General features: G+C 32.8%; 1 protein-coding gene across 1 annotated transcript in view; it reads left to right on the top strand.

The window, feature by feature from the left end:
- Positions 1-21,012, top strand: part of LOC132728865 (uncharacterized) — a 35,463-nt gene extending 14,451 nt beyond the window's left edge. The window contains exons 4-17 of the mRNA XM_060714552.1: positions 1,076-1,130; positions 1,773-1,838; positions 2,407-2,448; positions 3,252-3,323; positions 4,160-4,410; positions 6,411-6,477; positions 6,844-7,011; positions 10,257-10,330; positions 10,760-10,942; positions 11,322-11,495; positions 11,866-12,021; positions 14,129-14,215; positions 14,718-14,916; positions 17,193-21,012. Of these exons, the coding sequence (XP_060570535.1) occupies positions 1,076-1,130; positions 1,773-1,838; positions 2,407-2,448; positions 3,252-3,323; positions 4,160-4,410; positions 6,411-6,477; positions 6,844-7,011; positions 10,257-10,330; positions 10,760-10,942; positions 11,322-11,495; positions 11,866-12,021; positions 14,129-14,215; positions 14,718-14,916; positions 17,193-17,648 (2,050 nt within the window). The 3' untranslated portion in view covers positions 17,649-21,012. The remainder of the gene's footprint in view (positions 1-1,075; positions 1,131-1,772; positions 1,839-2,406; positions 2,449-3,251; positions 3,324-4,159; positions 4,411-6,410; positions 6,478-6,843; positions 7,012-10,256; positions 10,331-10,759; positions 10,943-11,321; positions 11,496-11,865; positions 12,022-14,128; positions 14,216-14,717; positions 14,917-17,192) is intronic.
- The last annotated feature ends 295 nt before the right edge of the window (positions 21,013-21,307 follow it).

Below are 21,307 nucleotides of genomic sequence, written 5' to 3'. Positions count from 1 at the left end.
AGAGAAGATTTTATAAGGTTTTCCCTATATAAGTCTATATAAAATAAGCGACCCCTGGGGCTCGGACATTTTCGACCCAAATGGATGCTGTAAACACTTTTGGTAGAGGACCACTAGATGATGCTATATAAATATATAAAGGTTTTAGACCTTCTGGTGTGGGAGAAGAAGATTTATTTTTAAGTGTTTCCTCTATAAGTCTTTGTAATTCAAAGTGACCCTTGGGGCGGGGCCAGTTTTTAACAATCTTGGTAGAGGAACACTAGATGATGGTATAAACTAAATGCAAGGGCTCTAGGCCTCTTGGTTTTGGAAGAAATGTTGTTTTTTTTTGGTTTTTTTTCTAAGATTTTCCTTTCCGTTGCAAGAGTTCTGTTTGGAGTTCAATTCTTTGCAAAATTTTAAAGATACTACCCAAGGAGAATAATTGTTTCCACGATGTTTATCTGCAAGTACTGGCTGGAATTCAATGAAACTTTATTGGCACAATCAATTTAAAGGGAAGATGAGTATATCATTGCCTTGTTCCGGTCAGACCCTATAAGACAGAATTATGCCATTGATTAGTTGTGCAGTATGCATATAGAGCAATATTGCTCTTTCTTTTAACTGCTGGGTTGATTTCAACAATACTTTAAGTAAACCATCATTACGAAAAGGAAACTTGCATGCCATGATAAATACTTAAAGAAAGGCTTATGTCTCCAGTTGCTGTGTTAGTAATAACACGTCGTCGTCGGGGGATATAAATTCAACAAATTTGCTTGTTTTATATAAACACTGGATTCATTTTTATCCAGTGAAGTGAAAATATTTCATTGTTGGCAATATCCTCTATATATTGTGAAACATACAATAATTTGAATCTCAGTTTCGCTGTTAAAAATACCATAAGTGATTTGCCTTTTAAAAGTTACTTTGTACACAGTGCATTTTTGTCTGACACATTTACATTTTCAAAAAGTGATATTTTCCACGTAATGTATTTCAATACCAGACAGCTATTAATGAGTTTTGTTTATTTAAATTTAAAAATGTTAATCATTACATCGACAACATTTTGCCTTTTTTTCAGAAATGGGAAAGAACCCCTCGAGTGTCATGGGTTTAAAACTATCTTCAATTGCTTTGTAAGTTCTCTCTTTGAATCTGCTCCTTTAACAACAATAATGATAATAAATGATGATGATACAATGTAGTTATATCTTATCATTTTACCATACATATATTTATATTGATTGTTTGTTCAATAAGACATCCGCCGTATTTGTACTACAAGGGTCGCTGTTCAGGGATTTCTTAGTGACAATTGTTATTAAACGCAGCCTTGCAAAATCCTATACTTTTAGTTTTTCCCTCTTCTAATTAAAATACTGATATTGGCCTAAGGAATGTAAATATTATTTTCCATATGATCTTATATGTGACCTTAGTTTAAAAACTCATTCTCTTGACGATATATATAAATGAAATTACATAGAATAAAAGCCCGGAACGTCAAATGCTGAGGCACTGATATTTTGATCCAAGTTGATATAGAATTTCCAATGCCACCCTCTCAGCAACATGTTCAAATGTGGTTTCTTGATTATAAGAAACTTGTAGGTGGGTCTATAAAGAACCAGTTTTTGTTCCCTACCATGGATAAACTCATATGTACATGTTTTCTTCAATAGTAGTCTTTTACGTATATTAGAAATATTGTTTTTTTTATTGTTGTTGTTGTTTTTAAATATCCTTCAATTTAACTAAACTTACTTTTAATATTTCAGGTTGACTTTGAAAATAAACTACACAAAACGAATTGCATCAATTTTTTACCTTTAAATGGAGGTGAGGTAAGTTCTGCATATCAATATGAGACATAATTATTATTATCGTTTGGTGAATTTATTTACAAATCCCTTTGTTAATAAAATGGCGTAACATTGCGTTATCTCTGTTACGTCACATGACATGATAATGTATTTTTCTTCGCTTCTTTTTTCCTGAAAATAAAAGCTTGTTACAGTAGAATAGATTGCAACGTTGATATATTGTTTTGCGTCTTTTTTGACTGGTACACATAATGGATACTGTTCCAATTTGTAGACATTGTCAATACGATACACTTGATAATTCTTGAAACAAATCAAATTACATGTATAAATATTTACGAAATTTGTATAGGATATATAAATAAATTTTGGTAAAGATACAATTTTTAGGTAATTTCAAGAACTGATAACTATAAATAAGTCTTTAACAGTCTTATACTGATTTTTAATATGATTTAATCTTTTTCGAGCTCTGCTACTATAAGTATGTATTTGCATTTTTACTATATTTCGATGTTTCAGAATATATTGCACTTCACATACTATAAAAGTTTAAAATTAAAACTTTTAATTTTTTTGTTTGTTAAAGGATCAAGTGCCAAAATTATATCTGGAGTTCAAAGACAAAACGGTATGTCATTAAAATTGTATTATTTGTGTAACAATATAAAAAGTTAGCTTCAAAGTAAACACAATTGCCTAAATAATTGCGATGTTGATTTGTTCAACGTAATTTGTTAAATTCATAAATGGTAAAATTATGTTGTGTCCATATCCTTGTGGAAAATTCTCAGATTAGTTGTAATATATACATGAAAAATGGATGTTAACAGAATAAATGTTCCGAACAAAATATTATGCTTCTACTTTATAAAGGGTTTTTAACTGTTCAGCATGATTCACAAAAGGGAATTAACCAACATATGTATTTCATTAGGTAATTATAATGCTGTTCTTTATTTAAAAAATCAAAGAAAACTTCTGTAAACTGATATATAGCAATATACATTTGAAAAGTTCTTTTTGTATTCAAGACAGTTCCCATGTTAACTCTCCAAGGTTTTGTACCTTGATCTATAACATTTGACTTAAGGAATTTGTATTTCATTTTAAATTTTATATTAAAGTTATTCATATGCCCCTTTATTTTGTTAATCTTAACATAAATGAGCCGTGTCACGACAAAACCAACATAATGGGTTTGCGACCAGCATAGATCCAGACCAGCCTGCGCATCCGCGCAGTCTGATCAGGATCCTTGCAGTTCGCTTACAAACCCTATATCAAGTAGAGAAACTGATAGCGAACAGCATGGATCCTGATCAGACTGCGCGGATGCGCAGGCTAGTCTGGATCCATGCTGGTCGAAAACCCAGTGTGTTGGTTTTGTCGTGACGGGGCTCAAATGCTTTCATTGGAAGAAATCTGTTTCAGGGTAATTGCTCGTGTTGTGAGAACTTCTTAGAAAAAGTGATTTGTACTTTGAACGACGTTCCAGAATCAAAGGTATGATTTTACCTATCTATTGTTGAATAAATTAAGGGTGAGTGTGTGCGTGCGTGCGCGTGTGCGCTTGTGTGTAAAATTCGATCTAACTTTCAGTGTAGTGCTTAGTATATTTTGTTGTTTACTTTAAATTACCTTGAATATGCACAGGTGACTAATGCATGATCAGATTAATGACCCCTTATTTAGAAATTATATCCAGGCATGTGTTCATTTGTTCTTCTATCACTCTTGCTCTTGAAGATCAATTTCAAAATACCAAATGCTCGAAACTAACGTAGAATTTCACTCTCACTGTTATACTCGTATAGATAGTAAATAACGTGAACATGAATATGAGTAGCTCTATAACATTATTACAAAATATCATAATATTATATAACATAGCAATTCTTTGATATTTTATATACAAGAGAGAAAATGGTCGCCAAAGTCTTAACAAGTGCAGGTAATTGTTTATGTCGTGACATCATTAATGTATTAGCACTATGAATGCAAAACCTGAATTTCTCTTTTGGTTGATTCAACTATCTTAAGTGTTTGTTTTCTTTTGTGTACGAAATAACCCCAGAAAAAAATTTGTTGAACGGATTTCCCATCGGGTCCGACAACGGCATTTCCAAGTCACGGGTCACACTGGTAATTATCAATGTAGTTGTTCTTTACCTGTTTATAACATGCGTCTCATTGTGTTATCATGGTTAGAGAACAGTAGAGCGCGTTTGCATTAGTGACTAATTTTTTCTCTCCGTTATCTTAAACATCGTTCCGTCTCTATTCACGAGTAAAGACCATTAATTTTACAATTTTCAAGTAATCCTTCATATTTTTTTCAGCTTGTTCATATCTTTAAAGTTTACCTGCAAGGGCATGTTCGGCACACACATAACAATGAAAATGATATCACATGTCGGTTGGTGTCACATCTCCAAGATATTTGTATTACAAAAAGATTTTCAGACTTAGCAAGGTATTGTTTTCAAATAAATATGACGCCTATGAGACTAAAGATGTTTTTGACAGAGAGGTTTGATGTTTTATCAGACAAAATTACAGCTGTTATTATCTCGGAGATGGATAGTGAAAGGTAGGTTTATCAACTTTTTGTATTTTCTGATCGCAAGATCAGTAAATACAAAGCTAACATCCACGGTCTAACACAAAATTTCCTAACAGACCTAACAACGCAAAGTAGTTCTCACTCAGAACTGCTTAAAAACCAGCAATTTAAAAGAAAGAATAATTTTTTAATGTAGGCATTTAACGAATTACAGTGCATTAAAAGTTTACAGTAGTCAATAGAAATATGAGGTTACAATCACAAATTTCGCGGATAATTATCTTTTTTACCCAATGAAAAATGTTCGGCTATTTCCGTAAAGCTTAATCAATGCAAATGCTATTTTAGCTATGTCGAATACTCCAGAGCGTAGTTCACAAATAAATCTGACTGTCGAGTAGTGGAATATATACATGTCGTACTGTTTTGTCGAGAAGATTTTCGCTAAATTATTTTCATCAGTGTTAAACAACAGGTTTATCGTGAACAAAATACCTCGAAATTATTAAGGATTACAAACACGAAATGGAAATTCTCAAATTAGAATTACAATGTATTTGTTTTTATTCAAACTACATATGTATTACTTCATCGTGGTGCAGAGGTAGCGCGCTCGTTTAGGGTGTGAGAGGCCTAAGGTTCAAATCCTAGTCGAGGCAACTTTTTTTTTTAAGTGTCTTTTTTAAGGAAGTAGCCACGATATGCAAGGATAAAGTGTGGCTGTCATAAAAAATGATTTTTGATGCAACTCTAGTCATGCAAAATTCCATATGTATCAATCTCAAACTGTTATAGACGCAGTCGCTGCGTAAGATTAATTATAGTATATAAAAATAAACTTGTACAGGAAAATACATACAGATAGTCAGTATGATTTAGATTGCAAAGATCAGAAAATACCACAAAGGTTGCAGCCCTTTGATTTCTATAAGGTCCATGGTTTTAGCGGACTGCAATTATCTCGATTATAAATGTACGTTTTACAAACAAATGTATGTTTTTATTTCTATTCATATCATGACACATATCTTTCTATAGTATTTGATCTTTCAGTTTCAGTTTCTTTCTTGTCACCGCTATATGTGCGACTAAAGTTACTACATTTCTGAATTTCAAATATAACCTGTTTTCATATCTACTTGCCATTCTCTTTAAATTGTTGAAAAATACAGGAACTGATTATTACAGATTTATCATGTCGTATCCTATTTATTTTCCCTTATCCATAAAATTCTTGATAGAAATTAAGCCTTTAAGAGCAATGGCAACAAATATACTTCATTGAGATATTGACATGATCCGAATACTTTCTTATCATCTAAATAACCGTCTCGTATATTTTGCTGTCGGCCTATTTTCAGCTTCTTGGTAAAACATCTCGTTCAGCCTCAGAGTTACATTTTCTTTTGTGCGTGTCATTACATACTGCCTCCTGTTCTAATCGCGAAAACTTGAAGCCACAGAACCACTCTTTTTAAGCGAAACATCTTAATATGTTGTCTTTCATTGCACTGTACCGGTCAAAATAGGACATTCTAACATTTTGCGGGTTCTAAAGGATTTTACTGTCGTGAACATTGGTGCGATCCTTCCACTTTCGCTTTTTAAGAAAAAAACATAATTTAAAATAACTTGACAAAATGTATCACTAATAATAAGATATTGTATGTTGAGTATAAACTCCGTCTACTTAATCTTTTTGAGCGAGCTATAAATTAATTCAGTGTCTCACATTGTTCTAGCTTATATGTTTTACATAAAAGCCTTATTTGGGCATCTTACAAAAAACATCATTGCATTAAGGTTTGTAGGTTTTTGTTGGTGAATGATAACAATTACAAAGCATCATTTTAATATATTCTGAGTTGGAAACGCATTATACAGGCATATCCAATGAATTCCTATCTTGAATTGTTCATATTCATATTCAGATGTAATATAAGTAACTTTTGGAGAGAAAAAATGTATACTAAAATAAACATAGAACTGAATTTGTACTTTGTATAAAATGATTTTCTCAATTTCAGTGTTCGATCGATCTTTTCTGAGAGCGGATCTCACGAGAAACTAAAGATTATCATGATGGAACGAAGTGTAATATCTGCTTTTGTTCTTACAGCTTGACTTGTTAATTATAAATGTATATAGGGCATTGTCTACAAGCCAAATATATTACCATTTAAATTTAAACATTGAAAATTTTCTCTCCATATCAAGAGATATAATACACGTATGTCATTTTAGTGCAGGATTTCATTTAACATGGCGTTTTATTTTTGTAATTTTTATTTATGAATATTTGACAGCCATGTTTTAGTTAAGTGAATGTAGAGTCTATAATTTTTATGGTACAAACATGTCTCGCAGAATACGCAAAAATTTAAAGATTTATATTAAACAGTAAAAGTGTTTTGATATTGTGAAACAGTTAATGAAATAATTATTTACATACTATTCCAGGAATCCATAACAAAACTTTTAGAGAAGTTGGTAAAACACACAGATCAGGCGGATTACATTCTGTGCAAAATTCTTGAAATGGACGATAAATGTTGGACGCCAAATGACCCTGACTACGATTTCTGTAACTTCACTGCTTTCCAGCAAATCGCTTACAGAGGTATAGAGGTATAACACACTTTTGTTTTGTTAAAATGGATAGAGTTATGAATGTGAGTTGTTTATATTTTGGCATATATACGTAATTACCGCAATTAAGGAAACCTTTGCAGTGAAATAATCGTGAGTAAACATTAATTTGACATGACACTAAGTTTTAACGCGACAAGTTTTATCTAGTCAATTTTCGTAGCTAAATACATGCATAAGTATTTCAATGAACATTTTCAAATCATCAGCAGAACTGCTACACTTCTTCTATCAGCATTTTTGTCAGCACATAACCAACCTTACAGTCCTTGTCCCTTTAATTCCCATATCGGCCTCTTTTAATCCTGATCATTTTTGTAGAGCCCGCTTGTGGTGAGCTCAACTTAGTCGTGACTTTTGGCGTATAGTTCGGTGTATGTGTGTTCGTGCGTCCGTCCGGATTCAATAATAATTTGGTACAAATGTTCACCGTGATAGAGCGGTGTGTCGCACGCAGAACCAAGGTCGGTCGCTCAAAAATCAATGTCACACTTACGGGTCAGCGCAAAACCCGTGTCCGGAGCGCTACTTTTACATGCATGGAGGGAATTTTAAAATAACTCGAGACAAATATTCTCTGTAATGAAGCGGAATACCGCGTCTGTGGCAAAGGTCAAGGTCACACTTAGGGGTTAAAGGTCAAATAACAAAATTAAACATTCATTTGCGAGTATAACATCTATATTCATGGATGGAATTTAATACAACTTAGCAAAAATGTTCTCAATGTTAAGTTGAGAGGTCAAAATAAAAGTACAGTGTATTAAAATTTGTTTGTTGGGGCTGTATCTTGCTTTTGCTTTTCTTTGAAAAATCGTTGGTGTCTGTGGCAAAAATCAAGGTCTTACTTCAGGGCCAAAGGTCAAATAAATTTAAACATTTATTTGTTAGTAAAACTTCTATATAAACGGATGGATTTTAATATAACTTAGAACAAATGTTTTCCATGGTGAGTTGAATTGTGCGAAATGAAGGTCAATGTCACAAGAGGTCAAATGTCAGATAAAAATATCAAAAGTATGTCGGCACTGTATCTTGTTTATGCTTTGAAGTATTATGCTTAGTGGTCAGAGGATTTTTGTCGAATCCGCTTCCGCTGAGCTCGTCATAGTTGTCAAAATTGCTATTCAGTGTCTGTGTGTGCGTGCGTGTGTCCAAACTTGTCCATGGCTTAAGTTCTTCGTACATGGGAAAATTTTTAAATTGCATGAATTGAGTTATTTAGGCATAAATGTTCATCACGCATCATGAGACTTTGTATCATGTATATGAACCAGGTCACCGGGTCTGATGTGAAGGCCACCTAAAATGATGACTTGGTTATAAAAAGGGTGAGTTGCGCACTTCTCATCTATGTATACATCTTTCAACTTGATCTGAAGTTTATTTGTTCAGGTTTGAATTAAGACAAGCGGGATCGACATTCTGCCCGTGAGCATGTCTTGTACTTATTATATGCCCCTCCCCTCCTTTCACCGTATTCTCCCAAGTTTTTGGTTTGGTTCCGTCTGAATGCTCTGCTGGTGTGGCTGGATTGTGTCGCATGCTGTGTTCTGTGGCTTTATCTTGTTGATTTTTTTTCTCATTTCTCTCTGATATAATCTTTATTTATTCTGAGGTTTTCCCTCCCGTACATGAGAAGAACGTTCAAACAAAATTAATTCTGTTCAAAATCGTTTTAATTACAATCTGAACATGAAAAAGATTTAACAAGAAATATATCGTAAAGCAACAAAGTAAGAAATACGTATCAGATATCAGAAACCTTTTTGAGTGAGGAACCACATATACTCTGACTGACACATGAAATATCATCAAGATGTAGAAGATAAATCTGAATAATGCAGACTGAAATACGAAGTATCTATTTAAGATACACGAACTCCTGATTTCAACATCAAGAATTTCTGATTTCTTCACGACTTTATGGTAACATAATTAACAGCATGCATTCACAATTGCAATTCCACGCTAATCAAAGAATGAGTGAAGTTGAAATCGTGAATGAATGAATTTAAAATGCGTCCACCGGTTTCACTTGTCTTTTGATTTAAATGTCGGTACGATCTTTTTACAAATCAGTCTTTTATGTAATACATTGTATTTATACAAATATTCTTACACGGTGTGCAATAAATGAACGTAGGGACGTCCGTGTTCAAGTGGTTAAGGTCGTTGACTTCGAACAATTTGTCGTCGACGGTTGTATTGTTGTTCGTATCCCGTCGGGGACCGCAATGGATTCTCTCATGTAATGAAGATATCCAGTAAGCTAACGGAACGCCGATGGTTCTACTAAGTTACCCGGTCGTGTCTGAGTTCCCGCACGGAGGGCTACGTCTCCCTCCATTTGTAAAACTGGTAAAGTCGCCAAATGACATATACAGTGTTTTATCACAAAAACATGAGTTTGAGTGAAATATACTCGTATATACATTCTCAAAATGTTTTCATACACAATCGTTTGATAAGCACTTACTGTTCTGACTTGTTCTACATTTTTTCAGACAGAATAAGTGTTTTTTTCTCTTGAATATTCCAATCAAATGAATTGTTTGATTAGACTTATTCAGCTTAAATACATATAAAAAGAAATTGACATATGAGATAATAAATACACTTTTCTTAATGTGAAATTCTTGTGCAAATATAAATGATCAAGTTACGTCAGGTAGTTGACAGTACAATAAGTCAGTATCAGTATCTTAAATTTGTTAACTCAACCCTATTTCATGAAAAAAAGACTAGCATTACTATTGATTTATAATTGCTCAATAGTAACAGTTATCCTCAGGCTTTTTGTGTTCACATTAAGCTGTAACTATTTTGTCTTAATATTTATCTTACGCTTACCAATTTTGTTAAAATGAACATTTTCAATAAGGGCATCGATAGCATTTGATTTTATACACTAAAATGATAAGCATTTTCAAAGTGTTTGATTATGATATTTAACAAAGATACTTAATTCTTCAAGAAATCATTATGTTTATGAGTTTGAATATTGTTTATTATACGTGGGTTGTAGTAAATTTAGTAATTTTAGTTGATATAATTTTATGTTTATTAATTTAATGTGTTATACCGTTGTTATTGACATAAAAAAATAACACAAGGTTGGAAAATAGACTATACGTATCTGTCTATGGAACGTAAATACAAAATCTATATTTCAGATATAGCACTGTTACTTTTCACATGCTTTTGTCTTTTTTTTTTCAAAGGACGCCGTATGCAACACAGCTTATCAGATTTTGACAAATAAGAAATGGGAAAACTGGTGCAAACGTGCTTTTGCGTATGTATCCTAAGTAAAGAATTAAATATGTATTGTTATTTACGCAGAAATATGAAAAGAGTTATGTGTGTATTAGTATGATTCATTTGTACAGTATAAACAGCTGTAAAATCGTGTTTCCGAGCGCTACCTGTTACGCAATTGTTATGAAAAAAAAGATGTAATTTCTACAAAGTCCTTTAACCTGCCAAACAACCTTTTAAAAACAATACACATTAGTCCACTATAAGAAAATTCTACATGGATAATGCATATAAATTGTAGGACTTCTGCAAATAATAAGATATGTTGTATCTCTATTCCTAGTGGAACCTCATATATATATGGTTATTAGGCTATCCATCTGCTAACTTTAATATCCTAGTTTGAAATAGGTTAAAATGTTTAAAAAAAACCTGCACGAGAACGGTATATTTATTTTCTTTTCAGTATAGACGCTGTTGTTTACCTATTCAGCATCGTGCTGCTGACTATTGCTGCTGTTACAGGTGTCAATGCTCCAAACGTTCTTATTTACCAATCGCCAATTGACTATCTACGGGCAATCTGTGAGGCAGTTCTGCTTCTAAATGCTGCTCGCATGCTTGTAATTGAGATTTATCAAGCGTTTAAGTATGCTTATTTTTTATACATTGAACATCGAGTATCAAATATTGGATTTCTACTTTAAATATTTGAAATGAGTGTCATTCATTTTCCAGGACATTAACGTATTTATGTTATTCAAAGACTCTAAAGATAAACAGTCTCCTCAAACTCTAACTTTTTAAAGTGTTATAAAATTAAAGAAGTGCACATACTAACATATCTATTAACATAGGTGTCAAAATGATAAACATTAATTTTCACGACTATCACTTACCGCTGTAAGAATAATTCCTCAACCTGGTCAAAGATGTTTTTTATATTTGTATTCATATGTTTTTATAAGACAATAATCAAGATTATTGTATCATAGTAACAAATTTGTGATATAAGTAGTTGTATTCAGGTTCAAGAAGGAGTATCTTGTGGATAAAATGAATATTGTTGAGATTACATCACCAGTTATGTTGTTACTGTTGCTGCCTATACGTTATATACATGAACAAACTCACTGGTATATATATGCTGTTGCGTATTTGGTTTGGCTTCTACAAACAGTCAAGTATGCCCCAGTCTTCCAGTAAGTAGCAACTTTATATTTCATTTTCTTTAATTTCAACTGTTCGGCCGTTCGAAATCAACTAAATCACATAACCTAACTAAAACATTTTTAAAAGGAAAAGAAATAAAACGAAATCCCCTCATGTAAGTAATAATGTAAACGATTCAACAGAATGTGGCAACATCCAATATAGTTTTTATTATTAATTAATCGTCCGTTTAGTTATAAACATATTTGAATAGCTATTCATGTAGTTGAAATATCTAATCCTCCATTCTTATAAATGACCCTACGTTACTTGTTTCGTTAGGAATCACAAAAAGTCGCATTTCCAATTAGTCTTTGACGTCTAGTACACCTTTAAATCATATTTGCGTCTTACTTGTAGGTTTACTGGAGTGTACGTCGATTCGCTACAGAAAATGTTTGTAAAAGATATCTTGAGGTTTGCGATTTTCCTTTTCATGACGATCGTGGTATTTTCAGGAACATTTCTTTTGGTATTGAAGGCAGAAAATACTCTACAGTTACACGAAGAAACTATGCAAGTATCTTGTAATATAACTAAAAGAATAATAAAAAGTATAAAAAATAAAAAGGTTGAACTTGTCCGTTGAACTTTCATGTATTGCATCTAATTTGCATGGTATATTTCCAACGGAATTTCATTTTATACAAGGCATCCCGGCAAAGTCTAGCTAATGTGAATTATTGTCTAAAAGCAAGGTCAGATTTTTACGGAAGAGCATTAGTGCCAGGTGTATGTTTTTTATTAACTCGAAATTTCGAGTTACTAACTCGGAGTTTCGACTTACTAACTCAAAATTTCGAGTTACTTATCTCGAAATTTCGAGTTACTAACTCGAAATTTCGACTTACTACCCCGAAATTTCGACTTAGTAACTCGAAATTTCGACTTAGTAACTGGAAATTTCGACTTATTAACATTACAAGAATGGCCAAAGTTTTTAGTTAGATGATATAAGATATAGTAGGGAGTTCCGTTGAACGATGGAGATGGAGAAACGGGTGCCTGGACAAACTATTGAAATTTAACTTAAACTTAGTAATGGCATGTACACACCCGACCTAAAAACATAAGGCTTCCTTTAATTTGTACGTTCAGGCGTTCTTCAGACGTTGTAATGTATCCCATCTGTTCGAACATATCTTTTCACTAATCATATTCTTCTCATCCCTGTGAATAAAACGATCCTATACTTCACGTGTGGGACATCTGAGGAAAGTATCGCGGCGTGGCCAAAATAGGGCGTGCTGAGGCCTTTGTCAAAATTGTTGGACTGACTATATTTCTTGTAAAATCGAATGCTTTTATATTATTCCCAACATATATATAACAACAAGTTCCACTTTTATCGACTTTTATCAACACAATATGAATCAAAGTATTAGTAAATAATGAATAATGCTACAAAACATTATTAGTATAAAGAAACGTGACAGACTAACTGGCGTATACACGCCATTTAAAACTTATTTAACACATGATATTGCACAGTTTACAATAGGGTGGGTTTTGGACTTGTTGTTTCTTCACATGATGGTTGTATGTGTGCTTAAGAAAAAGAAACATCCGTTTAACACGGAAATGTGGAAAGTGTGATTTTACAACCCCCCCTCCACAAAAAAGCGAAGGATATGTTCAGTTTGTGTGGACTATTTGACCCTATTAAATTATTCTGTTAAATAAATGTTAAAGGTGCTCTGTCAATGTGCAACAGCTACACACGAAAGAAAGTATCTTGAATTCAATCCTTGCTTTCACCGGCAACCAATGAAAGTCGTGCAATGAAAGTTGAAATTTCGAGTTACTAAGTCGAAATTTCGAGTTACTAAGTCGATATTTCGAGTTACTAAGTAAGTAAAGATTATTAGGAAACTTATTCATTGAATTGCATTACCAAGTGTTTTGTAAACATATACATACGTGCATATATATCTGGTCATTTCTCACAACAGCAACTGCACTCACAAGGCTAAGTATTCAGGGGCCATAACAGAACAACAAGATTAAAAAGAATAACAGACAATGATCAGATTTTTATAATACAACATTTAATTGGTTGATTTCAAATAACAGACAAATAAAGTCAAATAAGAGGTTTTTGCAAACTGCCGCATTCCGTCGATACGTGTCGAGTATGCTATGCGAAAAAATATATGGCATATTGCGGCATACATCTATCAGCACTAAGTCATATACTGAAAAAATATAGCACACTACCGCATATAGCATACTGCCGCATATAGCATACTGCCGTATAGAGCATACTGCCGCATATACAATGTAGCGTACTGGTGCCTGCTGGTGCCTGAAGTAATTTACGGAGGGGTACCTGAAGTCTACTTCCACTAGTAAAGCTGAAAAGTCGGCATATGACCATAATAGTATCAGTTTGACATAAAAAAAAACACTAATAACAACATCAATACTTGCATTGCCCAGAAAATGTTTCAAAAAATCAAACTACAAAACCCATCTAAAGTAAAGGCAATTGAACAAAAGGTAAAGAAGAAACTAGCTTTAAAGGTGAAATTGAGATTCTGTATATTAATTAGTAATAGAATATTGGAATTAATCTTAACCGTTTTCATACTTTAATTAAGTGATATAATTTCATTCCTTACAGGTCGTTTTGGAAGATAGGGATTGTTGGTATAAGGATCTTGATTGAATCTGACAGTATTGTTGAATACACTGGAGACGAAGGTTATAAGTAAGTAACATCTATAAAAACAGTCGAACGTGTTAGCATTATCACAAGCCGTTTGTATTATTTATGATGAGTATTTGTATCAAACTTATAAAGAAATGTCTGTAAAAAAATAAGTTGTATGGTAGTAATTATTATCGAACAAAAGTACTTAACTGAAACAAATATGTTGGTATATTCCAACTTTGTGGCGCATGCGCGAAATAATCATGAAACCTTTTAAATGTGGGTATTGGATAACGGAGACATTTCTTGTTTAGACTGGCTTAATATATGACCATATGTTTCGGAATGTTTCAATTACATTTCAACATGCTGCATTATGAATGAAAATTTTTGATATTCTTATAAAACGAGAAATATTAAGATCTGACGAAAAGACATTCATTGTTATGGAAAGCATTTATTTGTGATCATTTCATTCTCTGCTAGTATATGTTTTTGTTTTAAAATGAAAGGTTAACAGTTTAATCATCACTTACCCTGTTATCTATTAACATTTCAGGATTGCTGGCGCGATGGTCATGATGATATTTATGTTCTTTATTATTGTTGTACTGTTAAACATGCTGATAGCGCAGCTGATCAACACATACCAGGATATCGAGAGCTCTTCATTGAAAGGTTTCCTTGTCAGACGGGCAAAGATAGTAGCACGTCTTGAAAGAGAACACATGCCATGTCACTTTAACGTGTTGAATAAAGTAAGTAATTTGATGTTATAGTATTTTAACATAATCAGGCATAAAAACGCCTGGTAAATGATAAAGCTACCTCGTTCGGAGGTATTCGGAATATCACTCTAGCTAGTGCATGTCGCTAAAAAAGATGTCAAGTTTTGTCATTTTTTATATATTTTGTAAACTTTACACCACATACCGAAATTCGGAGAATGCTATGTCATTAAGATTTGATTTAAATTTCCAGAAAATGTCAAGTTGTTATCATTATGTTTGAAATGTAGTTGTAGAGCCTTTTCCCAGTTGGCGATTTTAGCGTTGCAATGGACCGTTTCATCTTGAAACAGATCACTTTGTATTTTTCCACCAATTTTCATTTAAACAGCGATTCAAATGAAAACATAAATTATTTTAAAGTAGACATAAAGTCTAGAAATTAAATTAAATTAAATATCGATCAGGTGTTAGTTATTAAAGAAGATATAAAATATTTGTTCCGCGAGGCAGGTCTGTCGTGAAGGAGGTAATCATGTCGCCAAGAGAGATACCACTATGGTTACGTACAAAATATCTGATTGTTTGTGTATAATTTATTCATTACACTTATCACGGCACAAAAATTTAATAGAAATAATATTATACTAATATATTTAATATTCATGTATATCATGACGTAATTTGCATGAAAAACATTAATATGTACAGCTTTCAAATTGTTATCGTCCTTATATTGCTTTCACTGTAAACAACTTTTACTTTGTATATGTGATAAATCGCATACTGTACAATCTATATTCGTGATAAATGAAGTATTGAACTTGCGATTATTCAATATCATTTGAGATTATATATATAATAAGTTTTGCCACGTTACATTAAGACCTCAAAGGTTTTAACTTTTTGTACAGAACATAAAAGACATAAACATAGTAAATAGTCAAATATAATAATAATTGAATAGTCGGTTTCAGACGATTGTATTTACATCGTGGATATCAAAACACAAACAGTTTTGCTATTCTGTCGGGAACACCGATTATCAAAATTCATAATGTAATATATACGATATTGTATTTTAAGATATGACGAAATTTCTTAAATCGAAATTTTCACATACGATCTTGAAATGGAAATATTTTGATGATGTATACCGTATGCGCTTATACACTTCTTTCAATTTGATGTACAATAAAGGTATTGCTTCATTTCCTTTCCGTGGTGCTCGTTTCGGGCACATAATTTCACAAATAAGCGATACTTTCAGCAAAAAATCATCAACTTCACGATTCTTGGAAATTCAAATCAAATCTATATGGTATAGCATTCCTTAAATTTCGATATTTAGAGTTTTCAAAATATACAAAAAATGACAACCCTTTACCTTTTTGACACCTAATTTTGGCGACATGCACTAGCTCAGAATTAAGTAGCGATTGAGCGATTTACCGTATACCTTCGAAAGAGGTAGCTCTACCGTAGATAATAGATTCTCTTTATTTGTTCTCGGTAGTTTTTTATGGGTAATTTACACTGAAATTAGATGGAGCTTTGGCTAATGATTATGGAGGTTCGATCTCTACTCGCGACCATTTCCTTTAAGAGCGCTTGAATAGGTTGTTTTTTCTACAAATATCAAACTGAACTACAATAAAGTGCAAAGCAATACGTCATCATGAAATAATCGTCTGCTTTGGTTTCACTACCTTTAAAGAGAGATTTTCGCAAAAAGTTTAACCACATTGTAAAATTGTTGATTGTTGAAAAGAAGTACATGTAAGCTAGTACATACTGTGAACTTTTCCTCCCGGTTGTCAGCGATTAGTATTAAATCAATTACTTCTGCTTACTTCGGCAATAAATAATAAAGAACCATCGTCTCACATTGATTTAAGCACTCTTATGTCTTATAAATTGTGAACCGGTCAAGCCCGTGCTAAAGGGAGGAGGTGTGAGGGAAGTTGCACTTTTCCATTATCGCTGATGGACAGACCTAATCAAACTGAGTCTGCAATTTTCATGTAATTTTGTTTTCAAAAATGCTTCCGAAGGATCACTCTTTCATGCGCAAGTTACCTCCTTTCCTAATATCATTTATTTCTACTACACATTTATTGTTGCAGAGTTTTGGATTTGACAACCATAGTGATTCCATGACCTTCTTAGTCATTTTCCTATTCAATTTTCTAGACGTTTTATCACAATAACATTTTTACTTTGAACTTCTTCACCATTTCCATTATATTTGATCAAATAATCAAACGTGAATGATAAAGTAATTACAACCATGATTTAATTTACAGAATGAAGAAAGAAAAAAATGCTACGAGGAAGAACTTAAGATAGACGATGACGAAAATAATATGTCAGACACTGGGATAATACATGATGATTCATTGACAATACAGCAAAATATAGAAGCCCGCGTGAAAAATGTCTCCAATACATGTACGTTGCTGAACGATATAAAAGAAGATCTGAATACATTGAGGTCAAATTGTGATTGGTTAGGAACAACCTTGTGTGATCTTTTAGAGATTCAGCAAAATGAATTCGCTAATCTGCATATGAATGTTGATGCCAAAAAATTCGAAGCCTCCATGGCACGGCGCGAGGACCTGAAAGTACGCGGGTTAACAGCTAAATTGCAACTAGTAGAAACGCAATTAAAAACGGAAAAACGTAATTTAGAGATTGAAAGACAAAAATATAAAAATCTTAAAAATAAAAGATGCTTTATTTGCAAATTAAAAGATTAAATCGCTTGGTAATCACAGACAATAAAGTTTATTTCGTTTTTTTAATCTAGTGATTCTGCTTGCCTCCATCTATCTTTTGTTAACGTTCGAAATATATATCTATTTCATAATCTACTAGAAAGAAAATATTAATTTTATTAACAATATATACACTATACAGTACCTTTCTCGGACATAATACTTCAAAATTGCTGCAAATTGTTGTTTAAATTAATGCAACTTATCATGTTTATGTTAAACAATAAAACCGTTCAAATGTTTTCAATTAATAACCTGAAAATATATTTTTATAGGTATCTTATCATCTTATTGATTAAAATATATTTATTCGTCATATTCAAGAACAAATTTTACATTTACAATCAATACACAGACAGGAAGTAACCTAATGCTTATTGAAGTTTAATTCCCATTTATGTGGTTTGGACATTTTCGAGATACATTTAGCTGGAGTGAAATAACAATCCCTCTTTATAAATTCTTTTTGTAATATTTTGACGAAAATTGTACTATAGATGTTAACCATAACAAACGTTTATATATCAGGGGCTTCTATTTGAAATACCCTGTGTGCGCATATTTATATATGCTAAGCAGGGTCAGGTCGGAAACCCTGCAGTAGTTTACCTTTTGTAGACATTTTTATTTTATCGGATTTTTTTAACCATATGAGTTTTTTGCTGCATGTTTGTTATGTTTGTCGTATAGATAAAATTAATTTTAGATGTATTTCACTACTACTGTACATGTATGCTACTTAGCAACACACAGCATCTTTTATCTGTTTTACCCTTTTCACCTTCTTGTTTTTAAGGGCTTAACATCCCTTATAGGCACCTTCTTGAGTGATCTGAAACTAATTGATAATACACTTAGTAAATGCCAATTATGTCAAACCTTCTCTTTCTGGTCAAGTTGACTTTTGAATGACAAAATGCTTTCACTGCTGTTTGGAGACTGTCAACCGGACACTTTTTGAACATATTTCCATATTGATTTCATAATTTTAAAGCTAGATATCTGAAAGTTTGACAAAGTACAGCTATGATTATCATAACTAAAAAACTAGTTTGTTTAGTTCTCATTATGTTGACACTTAAATCTGAGACCCGTCAAGGAGGGTATCAAAATTACCTAAATTGTCCATTCTACAGTGTCATGTGTCCAGACAGATACTTTGTAAGTTTCGGGGTGAAACACTAAGACACAAAACCAAAAATATGGAAAACCTTGTTAACAACATTTTCAGTCCAAATATCCCGAATTTGTCAGAAAAATTGTTTTGGTGATTTCTAGCTCAACCAAGAACATGGGTCGTCTGAGATGAGGTGAAAAACTAGGTCACACAGAAAACAACGAGGTCACACAGCCCAAACATGCAAATTCCTTGTTAACAGTTGATAGCACACAGAACCCAGATACAGAAAATCTGGTTAACAAAACAGGACTCTTTGCAAGCCAAAATATCCTTGAAATATGTCAGAGATTGTTTTTTTTATTTCTAGCTCAACTAACAACATGTGCCATATTGGGTGAAAAACTAGGTCACAGAGCCCAAACTTTGAAAAACCGTGTTAACACTCGAGGTAATATTTTCAGTCCAAATATCCTGGAAAATTAGCTGAAAGATTGTTTTAGTAATTTCTAGCTTGGTCATTAGTAGTTCTAATTTTGATAATCTAGAAAAACTTTATTAAAAGCAATTATCATACTCAGGTGAGCTGTATAGTGCATTCATGGCCCTCTTGTTTTCAGGAATATCAATATTCAACAGATGAATTGTTATTGTATAATTATGAAATATGTGAATAGAATATATTTTATTTATTTCAGATTGATTTATGATGTTTATCATTACTTTTTTTTTTGAAAAATTATTTGTAGATTTTTGAAAACTTATCTTGTATTGATAGCTTGTCTTCTACTGATTTAGCTATTCATTTGTATATTTTCATAGTTATTGCTTACCTTGACTATTTCAAAAATTATAAGCTAGGCTACCCTTATCAGCCTTCAGGTCAGTTGTAATATCATTCTGTCTTAATGACCATAAAAAAGCTCACTGATCAAGAACCATGATTTGTTGCTTAATTATGTCCCTTTGAGTATTTACAGAATACATACTTGTTAAATTATTTTTCACAACAACTAGGTATATTCTTCACATGATTTTTGGATTATTCTATATTAAATTTTTGGTCTCTGTCCATGACACATAACTTGAGCAGGATTTTAGCCTTTGTGATCGAGCTTTTTATGCCCTGTTAAGGTTCAGACAATCTTTATTTTATAGTCAAACACATTGTTGTAGGTCTTACAGATATAAGTGTGTTTATTTCTTGTAATTTACTTATATTTATACCCCCGCACAACAAAGTTGTAAGGGGGGAAGGAATCAGCTTGTCTGGCTCTCCGGCAGTCAGGCGTCCGTCCGTCTTTTCTTGTCCGCCCAATAACTTAAGATTCCTTTGACCCACAGTCTTCATCTTTGGCATGGAGGTTAGTCATGATAAGTAGATGACCCCTATTGATTTTGAGGTCACCAGGTCAAATGTCAAGGTCACAGGGTCCTTGACTTCAAAAAGCTTGTCCGCCCAATAACTTAAGATTCCTTTGACCCACGGTCCCACAGTCTTCATATTTGGCATGCAGGTTAGTCATGATTAGTAGATGACCTCTATTGATTTTGAGGTCAAAGGTCAAGGTCACAGGTGCCTTGACTGAAAAAATATTGTCTGCCCAATAACTTTAGAACCCTTTGACCAACAGTCTTCATATTTGGCATGCAGGCATTTGAGGTCCGCTCATCAAGCTTGTCTGCTCATATGCTTGAGAATGCCTGTCCACAGTGTATTGAGTTTTACATTTTCACATTTGAAGCATATAACTATGTTCTCATATATTCATCATAAAACACCTCCAGGCAAACTGCATGACTGGGGGGGGGGGGGGTTATTGAAGTCATTCAGTGGCAGTTTCAATTTTGAGGTCAGTAGGTCAAAGGTAAAGGTCACTTTGATCTTTGCCACTAAAAACATGTAGAATACATGACTTAGCAATGCACTGGCTTACTTCCCTCAGATTTGGCTGGGAGGTTGTCCTTTAGCTTTAAATGACTACTGTTGATTCTGACAAAGTGGTATGCGGGGGTATTCACGCCATGACAGTGGCAGTTCTATTTTTTTGTTGTTGTTGATTTTTGTATACCATGCTTACATAAAATGGTGATTTAAAAAGTTCATTGTTTGTTGTGCCCTCATTTAAAAAGTGAGAGCGTACTGTGATAAGGTTAGTCTGTCTGTCTGTCTGTACGTACCTACATTCTATACTCCTTGTCCGATGGAAAAAGCCGTGATTTATGTTACATTACCAATGGTCAGTAGACGAGCCATATTGATTCGAAGGTCAAGTTCACAGTGACTAATATGTCACAGTGGAATTCAAATGAAGTGGGGGTATCAGTGTCCTATAGATATATTTCTAGTTTTATTTTTTATTATTGTGTTTAATATATTTTTCATTTTTATTGTAATTTTTTGTAATTATTTTTTTTACATATTTTTCATAAGTTAAAATAAAAGTGTTGAATTAAAAATTTCATTGTGTTTCATTTTTCTATATATTCATATTTTTGTAATTATTTTTACACTTATTTTTCA

Source organism: Ruditapes philippinarum, unplaced genomic scaffold, assembly GCF_026571515.1.
Source record: "Ruditapes philippinarum isolate M1 unplaced genomic scaffold, ASM2657151v2 ctg1317_1_1_1_1, whole genome shotgun sequence".
Classification (NCBI taxonomy): Eukaryota; Metazoa; Mollusca; class Bivalvia; order Venerida; family Veneridae; genus Ruditapes; species Ruditapes philippinarum.
The sequence above is the reverse complement of the archived record's forward strand: the minus strand, read 5'-3'. Positions and strand labels throughout refer to the sequence as shown.